The 9,075-nt window shown below is 42.5% G+C and overlaps 1 protein-coding gene across 5 annotated transcripts in view; it reads left to right on the top strand.

The window, feature by feature from the left end:
- The window catches only part of FAM189A2 (family with sequence similarity 189 member A2), a 61,515-nt gene that overhangs the window by 22,801 nt on the left and 29,639 nt on the right, over positions 1 to 9,075 (top strand). For all 5 annotated transcript variants that reach the window (XM_014519461.2, XM_025202951.1, XM_025202954.1 and 2 more), the window contains 3 exons: positions 1,355 to 1,462; positions 1,608 to 1,741; positions 8,741 to 8,870. In XM_014519461.2, the coding sequence (XP_014374947.1) occupies positions 1,355 to 1,462; positions 1,608 to 1,741; positions 8,741 to 8,870 (372 nt within the window). The remainder of the gene's footprint in view (positions 1 to 1,354; positions 1,463 to 1,607; positions 1,742 to 8,740; positions 8,871 to 9,075) is intronic.

Raw genomic sequence — 9,075 nt, forward strand, 5'->3', positions numbered from 1 at the left:
CATTCAGTAAGGGACCCACATTTTCCCTGATCTGTCTCTTGTTACTGACATACTTGTAGAAACCCTTCTTGTTACCCTTCACATCCCTTGCTAGTTACAACTCCAACTGTGCTTTGGCCTTCCTGACTTCATCCCTGAATGTCTGAGCAATACTCTTATACTCCTCCCTAGTTGTTTGTCCAATCAGCCTTCTAGAAGTTTGTGGCCATTAGACCTAGTTATCCCTTGGGCAGCCCTGGTGAACAAGTGTTCTTCCAGGTCCTGATGCATCCCCCTTATAGACAGCCACCAAGTCCCCCCTGAGCCTTCTCTTTGCCAGGCTAAGGAGTTCCATGTCCCTCAGCCTCTCCTCATAAGGCTTGCTCTCTTGGCCTTTGATCATATGGGTGGCTCACCTTTGGACTCTCTCAAGCTTATCTACATCCCTCCTGGAGTGGGGGGGGCCCAAAACTGGACATGGTACTCCAGCTGCGGCCTCACTAAGGCCAAGTAAAGTGGGAGGATGATGTCCCTGGTTTTGCTTGAGTTGCATCAGTGGATGCATGCCAGAGTTTGGTTTGCTCTGCCAGCCATGGCATTGCATTGGGGGCTCATGTTCAATTTGTGGCCAATCAAGACCCCCAAGTCTCTTTCGGTCGCAGTGCTAGTGAGTGTAGCACCGCTGAGCTTATAAGTATGATGCTGGATTTTTCTCCCAAGGTGAAGTCAGGTTGATCCCATCTTTTCCCAGCAAAACATTTTCTCAGGTCCACTGGAGAGACACTTTTCAATAGAGTCTCTGTGTCCACACCCAGTTTTCAACTTGCAATCTTTATGCCAGCAGCTCAGCACATAAACCCCTGTGCCATAAATGAAAACCAGCACCTGCACCTTGACTTTTCTATTTCAGTTGACTTTAGACAGTTTTGCAAGTGGTAAACTAGGTAAAACCTAGTTAAGGTATTTAGAATGTGATCCATTGTCATTTGTTCAGATTTGCTCAGGCCATCCTGGGTTACCAACAGTTATAACATCACAACAGCCAAGACAACATTCATTTGTAGCTGGACAAGTCCCTTGTATTCTTTATCATAATAATTCTATCACAGCTAGGTTTTCCACAGTGAGCAGGTGAGGAGAACCAGAACACCTGGCTTGGGAAGGTTTTGAGTCACTTTCCAGAAACCTGAAACCATCCCTGATCTGGACTATATTTAATGGATCCTTGTTGGCCCATAGACATTAGCCATATTACAGGAATTGTCCAGCTGGAAGACTGAGTCAAATACAGATTTAAAAACTATCCTCATCTTGCTCTTTTTTGACATTAGCAGATGTTTTGATTTATAATTGTCATCAACTGTTTGTTCTTCAGAAAGTTCTTTTTGCTCTGTGCGCCTTGAATGCTCTGACCACCACAGTTTGCTTGGTAGCAGCTGCCCTGCGTTACCTTCAGATACTTTCAACAAGAAGATCATGCATAGTAAGTGAGTGCAAGGCATTGTCTAATAATTATAGTGATTGTGATGATGATAAACCAGCAATGTTGTCGATTTGGTGGTGGGTTTCTTTTTTTATTACACTGGTAAAGAGAAGCGTTTTTATTAACAAAGATTGCATTTGATTAGGATGAATCTCAGGTATCTGCAGAGGAAGGTGAAGAACAACACCACGTTTCAGATCCTGAAGAGTTTGTTCCACCTGTGCCACCTCCATCATATTTTGCAACATTTTATTCTTGCACACCCAGAATGAATCGCAGGTAAAGATGTATCTTTTCTCTTTTGGTGTCTGTTCTGGATAGCTTCATGTCGTTAACATTTTTTTGTGCTATAACTCATTGTAAAGTATTACCATTTTCTTGAAAGGCTGGGTGGCTTAGGGAACAGTGAAGCTACTGTAATTCCAGTCTGGCCTGAGGGCATAATTTTTCAGTTTTTGCCTATGATCATACAGAAGCTTGCTTTAAAGTAAGAAAAGTACTGTAATTTGGCATGACTGAGAGCTTCTGTGATGTTGTAAAGAGTATTAATTGAGCTAAGTCAGAGACAGAAGGGCAGATTCAACTGCTATGCAATGCTTCTAGAGCACAAAGAAATATTAAAACATCAGCCAGCATTGTGAACCATCCTCACTTGTCCCCCTGGTGCACAGAATGTGCCTGGGGAAAAATGCCTTTGTGTTCCAGGACTGCCTTGCCTACCCATCATAGCTACTGAGACTGGCCTAAAGATTTGCCCTTGCTTCATAGCTAACCTCAGTGTGAGTAAGCACTGCTACAAAGCCATACTCAGGTTACTGGGTTCTCATTGGTGCTGTACTCACTGCACAATCACAGGTTACCAGATTGATGGAGAGCCGCACTCAGACTTTAGCATAAGGTTCCTGACAAGTCAGGAGAGAGGGTGTTGTGTGTAAATGGATTTGGGGAACCCTTCCCTGCTATCTCCCCCCCACCTCCCCCAGCAAGAGCCTGCGTAAAGCTTGCTATCAGCATATACTGTAAGATGCTTCTTAAAAATCAGAGTTGCAGGCCCTTTCCTAAGCTGCAGTAGGCACCAAATGAGCAGTTCTAAGAATCTGTCCTTTTCTCCTGAGCATAAAAAATTGTTTCAGTTTCAAGGGCTGTCAAATAGAAGTAAAGACTGTCCCTGTCCCAGAGTGTTTATAATCTGTAAATGTTGGGACTTCTCCAGGGATTTTTTGGATAGCAGTCTGCATGATCAGCAACTACGTAGCAACATATGACAGTCCAAGATGTTGAGTTTATTTTGTCATAGGATTCACCTGAGGTTCTACCTGATCACCGTGAGGTTGTGCCTTCAGTGATCCTGCTGTGACTGCTTTCCTTTTCTAGATGCAATCTGATGCAGTCCAATTTAGCCCTCTCTTTAGCATCTACTCATTTTTTTAAAATCCTGTTTCTCAGAGTTGAATCCAGCTAGTTGAAACTGTTTAGCTCAGGGGTGGGCAAAATGTGGCCCGCTAGGCCATTCTTTCCAGCCCACGGGGCCCCTAAAAATTTTAGAAAATTAATATTTATCTGCCCCTAGCTGCCTGTCATGTGGCCCTCGATGGCTTGCCAAAACTCAGTAAGTGGCCCTCCACCCAAAATAATTGCCCACCCCTGGTTTAGCTTATTCCATTGTTTCAGGGAGAATGATATAGGTTGACTCCCAGACCCCCCAGTGACAGTGCACTAATCAAGGTTCTATAAAATGTCTCATCTAGTAAATGGTAATCTGGGTCTCAAATTGCCATTTTGTGATGGTTTTGTGAATAAGAGACTGGACTAGGACATCTGAGAGCCTGAGCAAGGCAGCAAAACCCTAATAGTGAAAAGAGATCTATGCAAGGGTAGAGTATACTTATGTGCTTCTCCAGGGAAGCATAATCACTGTATACCTCAGTTCCTCTTCTGTAAAAAGGATCATACTACTTTCCTCCTTTGTCTGATTTGTCATTTCAGGGGCTAAACTCTTCCTGGTAGGAATATTTCTTTGCAGACTTACAGCCTCTAACACAGTGTCACCCCCATTTTTGTTTGAGGCAGTACTATAGGTTTAACAATTAATTGATATCACAATTGTTAAAAACATTCAGAGATATTTTCTTTGAAGTGGTGATAAGGTATTTATACTGCAGAGAAAAATCCTCTTTGGATTGCTCTAATTTTACATTAGTTAAGTACTGCTGGAGTTGCCGTCTTTCATATGATGCACAGAAACAAGGCCTTGTGCCTCATAGCTGTGTGATGACCATACAGGAATAGGTCTGTTAGGTAGTCAGGCTTGATTCATTGAATTATGACAACAGATTAGGGCGGGACATAAATTAGCAGTTTCTTCCCCTGCCATTCAGTTGATTGTTCCTGAACAGAGTTTCACGTCTCTTAGCAAATTTAGAGTGACATTTTATTTTGATGTACGTACAATAAAGGCTTTTGAAAGTAAACATATTTTTATCACTGTTAATCTGTTTTAGAGATATTACATTAGGCTTGGGGCTATCAGAAAATGGGAATGTAATTTCATGAGTCACTGCCAAGAGGAGTTAGTGTGCAGTACATTAAAGGACCTGTTGTTCAGTTACAGTGCATTATGAGAGGGTGCTGAGTGCAGAAGTAGAAAGCAACAGACAGATTTAATTTCCTTTCTTGGCAGATTAGGAAATATGACTCACCCTTGTTTGGATCCATAGCGTCCAGCAGTGTGTGATTTTTAGACTTGATCCAACCTTTCCTCCTTTATTACCCTCTCCTTCCCCAGCCTGTGCATCTAATGCCAAGATTGGCAGTGACCTGCCTTTCTATGCTGGGATTCCAGTGGACTCATCTTCCAAAACCAGATTACCCCTCTACAAAAGGGAACAGCTCAGAAACTACATTAAAGGGATGGAAACACCATCTGTGAAGCACATTTGGGGAGCCTCCAAACCAGATACATCCCCAGTAGAAAGGAAACGGGGCAGTGACCAAAATGCAGGCCAAAGACACATTTGGAACAGGCACATATTCTTCTCCACCCTTTAAACTGCAGAGCCAAATCCACTCCTTATGAAGCCAATGGATTTATTTGTTTGTTCATTCATGGCCTGTGCTATCCCTGAAGCCTTTTTAATTTGTTTTATTTAGTGTAGAGCACATACATACAGCAAACTAGTATTATGGATGCTCTATATTTCACTCCTACCTATAATCCTACTCCTTAAAAGTATGGAAATATAGTGATTAAGTAATTTTTCAAGATTACATAACAGCTTAGCTGATATAGATTTTATGGAAGCTTCTACAGGAAGAACACCCTGGAAAAGAAACAGTCAGGTGGTGGGATTTTTCTGCTGTGCATGAATTAGATGAATGGAGGGAGTTCATTTTGAGTAGTGAACTTCTTGCTCAAGGGCTAGAAACTCCATTGCCATTTGGCTTGAAACCTAAATTGGTGATTGAAGGCATTCTCCAAAATGATATATGTATGGTTGTTCATGCCTTGGGGCATGGAGATGTGCTAGATAACTTTACAAGGTCCATTCCAGAACTATTTGCTATGATTCTATAAAACCCTATTTATTTAAACAGTACCATCATGTGTTGTTGTTTTTTTTTTTTAGCTGCTCTGTATCTTGCTGACTGCTGTTATTTTTATGGTTATTGGACATGGTATCATTAACAAAAAACTTGAAAGATTCTGTGAGGATGAAGTCCCAATGACATGGTTCAACTGAAGACATGGGGCATGTCCCCATGAGTGGGAATGTGTGTTTCCTTGGGGACAAGTAGCGGTGCACACTTTGTGCTGCTGCTACTTGTCCCCAGGGAGCATCTGTACCATGCATGCTGTGGTGCACAGCAGGTTACCCTGGGTGGGGTAAGGGAGGCTGGGGCCAGCAGCCTTACCTGGGATCCTGGGGGCCTCCAGGAGCTGCAGCAGCAGCAGCAATTCTGCAGCAGGGAGCCTGGCTGGCATCCAGAGCATAGGTCCGACTGGCAAGTCTCTGTTTTTTGGCAATGCGCGCTGCCACACGGCCCTCTGCTTTTTTTTTTTGTTGTGGGTTTTTTTGACCCTGGGATCTCCTGGTGTCAACCCCCTCCCCCCCCCCCCCCACCTCCCAACAGCCCCCCCCCCCCCCCCCCCAATGCTGCAAAGTAGCAGTGTGGAGAATGCCTGTATATGCGGTGTGTGGCACCACAGATGGGTCTGTAGCACCACATACCATACATCCGCACTCATCTGGATGTGCCCATGATGGCAGTAGTCTCAAGTGTGGCTTTGTATCTGTTGAACCTCTAGGCAGCAGGAGAGGAAGGGGTATAGAGTGGTGTCTTTCCTTCCATTGGTAGGGGAGGGAAAAGGAAACTCTTTGCTCTGACGCCCCAGGTAGCAACGAACAGTTCTACCATAGCCCTCAAGCAGTAGATTCTATTGACCATAAAACACCCTGCAAATGCTTTAAATTCTTTTTTCTCTACTCTCAGCCATCCTCTTCACAGAAAGCTTTATACTGCCATGTTATTTGATGTTAGACTGTACCACAAAGGCACATCTTAATTGTCAATATCCCCTACTTCTGATGCACTCACTTGGGTCAGTTTTGATGCCCCCAGAATTAAAACCTTGGGGGAATCCTCCTGACTGCAACTTTTTGGACCATAATGTAGTTGCTGGTAAAGAAGAATAGAAGGGATATAACTTATGTTCAGGAAATGGTTTTCTAGGCTAGGATCTAGCCCAGTGGGGCTCTTGAAGGGGCTGGAAATTTTGGGGTGGGGTGTGTGGGGGCAGGGCCCATCACTGAATTCTGGGGTATGCGACCCTGTTGGGGATGCATTTTGGTGGCAAGAAGGTGTGTGATGGCTGTGTTAATCCTTATGACTCTCTGAGCTGACAGCACTTCTCACTCCTTCACCACTGCTAGATCTGCCCTGCAATATGTCCTCTGGTCCAGATCAAGCCCAGGGAGCCAAGTGAATTTGACATCCCTAACTTAGGTTAAAAATTAGTACGAATGACGCCTACAGTTCCTTACTTAGACTGATAGAAACTCCATGACTCACTACCATGTGAATTCCCCTCCCTAAAAATAGAATGGAAATTGAAAAATCACAAACAAGCTAACAAATTACCCATGATTCCTTGGAACTGCTTAAGAACTAAACAGGAAAAAATTTTCGATTTATGTTTTTCTATTCCATGCCTCCAAATAAGATGTTACCTAATATAGAATCTTGGATACGATGGTAGAGGAACACCCTGGCTAGATCAGATTAAACTTATTTCAGAAAAGAATAAAACTGAAAAGTTCATTAAGGTGCATGGGGTGCATGTTCCTATGGGGTGCGTGCTCATTTGTCATAGCAGACATTTAAACAGAATTTTCCAGATTCTGTATACCTCTAGCAAACAGAAGTAATGAAAAAAATAATCCTGAGATGCTCACCTCCATAGTTCTCCAAAATGACAGTTTGTTACTTTTTGGGAGGAAAAACAGTCTGAACCTGGTTTCTGGTTTTCTTTTCCTTCTCCCAAGTTGCAAACAGGTGACTATGTTCCTCTGCCCTTCTCTGCAACACCCTTTAATCCATCTCCCCTGCAGCCTCCTTTCAGCTTCTTCACAAACATTTCAAAAAGATATTTTGGTATTTTCATTTCCCTCATAGCCCTTGGGCCTGAACAAGTTCCTTAAACTTAAGGAGAAAGGAGAAATGGGTCAAACATACAGCATGTTTCTCTGTAGTACATCAGCTAAAAATGGCCAAAGCTATGAAGCTGAGATTGTATTTGGACTGTCCCAAAGTCTGAGAATGTTTGGATTACCGGTTTTTGGTTTGGGATCAAACTCTCATATTAACATATCATCTATCCAATATAGTTTGAGGTAAGTGGGGCAGGATGAGTGGCCTTTTTTAATAATTATGTGCAATATAAAATATATATTTTCACAATCTGGAAATAGAAAATGTGAACTGTTGCTGAAAATTGGCTTAAAACTAAGGTTTCAGTATAGACTGCAAAACCCAGTATCTCTGCATCAAAGACTGGCCTCAGTGCTTTGCAGGAAACCATTACTTTGGATGTCAGTTCCAATGTTTGTTTGTTCAAATGTTAAATTTGGTGAGATAATTACATGTAATCAGAACTGACATTTGCAACAACAGGTTCGACAGTCAGAAAATAGAGCTGCACTATTTTCTCCTGGCTTAGTTTTCTGTAAGAGAGGCATAGTGTGAAAAGAATTTATTGTACTTCAGGTTTCAGGGGACACGCATCAAAAACTGAACAATGAGATAACAATAAGATTTGTTAATCATATCTATATGTATCATTATTCACTGCAAACTCTCAAGGCCAATTGTTTCAAAAGGAGAGTTTAAGCTTAAAGGTCCCTGCTTTTATGTGCTTATATTTAGACATTAAAGGTATGAGCACATTTCTTTCTAAAAAAAAAAAAGGGATTTCCATAACTCATACATACAGACAAAGGTGTCTGATTTTGGCTGCTTCTGTTTTCAGATGCCCAAGTCTAGAAGGTCACTTTGCTTACTTGGGACCCAAATGCTTATCCTTTTATGAACTAGATTCATTACTAAAGCCGAGGTGGATTTCCTGGGGTAAGTTTCTTCTTAGGTTGTTTTCAGAGTGCTGGTCAACATTCTGTTTGGGAAGACTCCCAGATCTTTTTCCCATTGAATACTGGTTCTCCATAAGTTCATTTACTTTTACTGCAGCAAACCCAGTGAAATTCTGTAGCTCAGTGTTACTTTCTGAAGGTAGAAAGCTACACTGGGCACATCTACACATGCATATTAATGCAACACTATAAACTCTGGTACTTATCGTGCTGGAGTTTATTGCTCCTGGGTGCCACGTTTACATGGGGTTGGGAAGGTCAGCCTGCTAGCCCAGGGCTGTTGTGACCCAGCTCAACATGTAACAGAGGGGCTGGCTGGGGTGCGAGGGTGTTCCAGTACAGGACTAGATGGCAGACAGCCCCTGCACCGAAGCACCCTTGAGCCCCAGCCAGCTGGGTCAGTGTCTAGTTTACACATGCACTGCTGCACATGAAAAAGCTCTGCAGCAGGATAGTCCTTGTGTTTACATGTATTAACCTGCTGTGGAGTTTATTAGTTTCCTGTGGCTTAATAGAGCCACACATGTAGACACTGAGACATGTACTGAGGAGCTAATTAGGCAACTCCACGGTAAATGTCTTGTGTAGATGCACCCACTGAATAGAAGAATAATACCAAGATTATTTTTTCTAGAATGCTCAGTTCTGATGTTATTCCATTGCCACATATTTATGGAGCTAGAATTAAAGGAGTTGAAGTATTCTGTCCTCTGGATCCACCTCCTCCATATGAAGCTGTGGTGAGCCAAATCAGTCGTGAGCAGGTACAGTCCATGGGATGCTGCTAACCTTTCTTTTTTACTGAATGGATAAAGTTGTACTTAAAGCTAGGACAATTGAAACTGTACATCTCATATTTATCTACGGAAGAAGGGATAGTACTTTTGTGAACAAAATCTTGTAATACTGAAAACTTTGCCATCAGAATCTATCCAATTAATTCTCACAGGTAATCAGAAATTCAGCAGG

The sequence above is a fragment of the Alligator sinensis genome, unplaced genomic scaffold (assembly GCF_000455745.1).
Source record: "Alligator sinensis unplaced genomic scaffold, ASM45574v1 scaffold308_1, whole genome shotgun sequence".
NCBI classification, from domain to species: domain Eukaryota; kingdom Metazoa; phylum Chordata; order Crocodylia; family Alligatoridae; genus Alligator; species Alligator sinensis.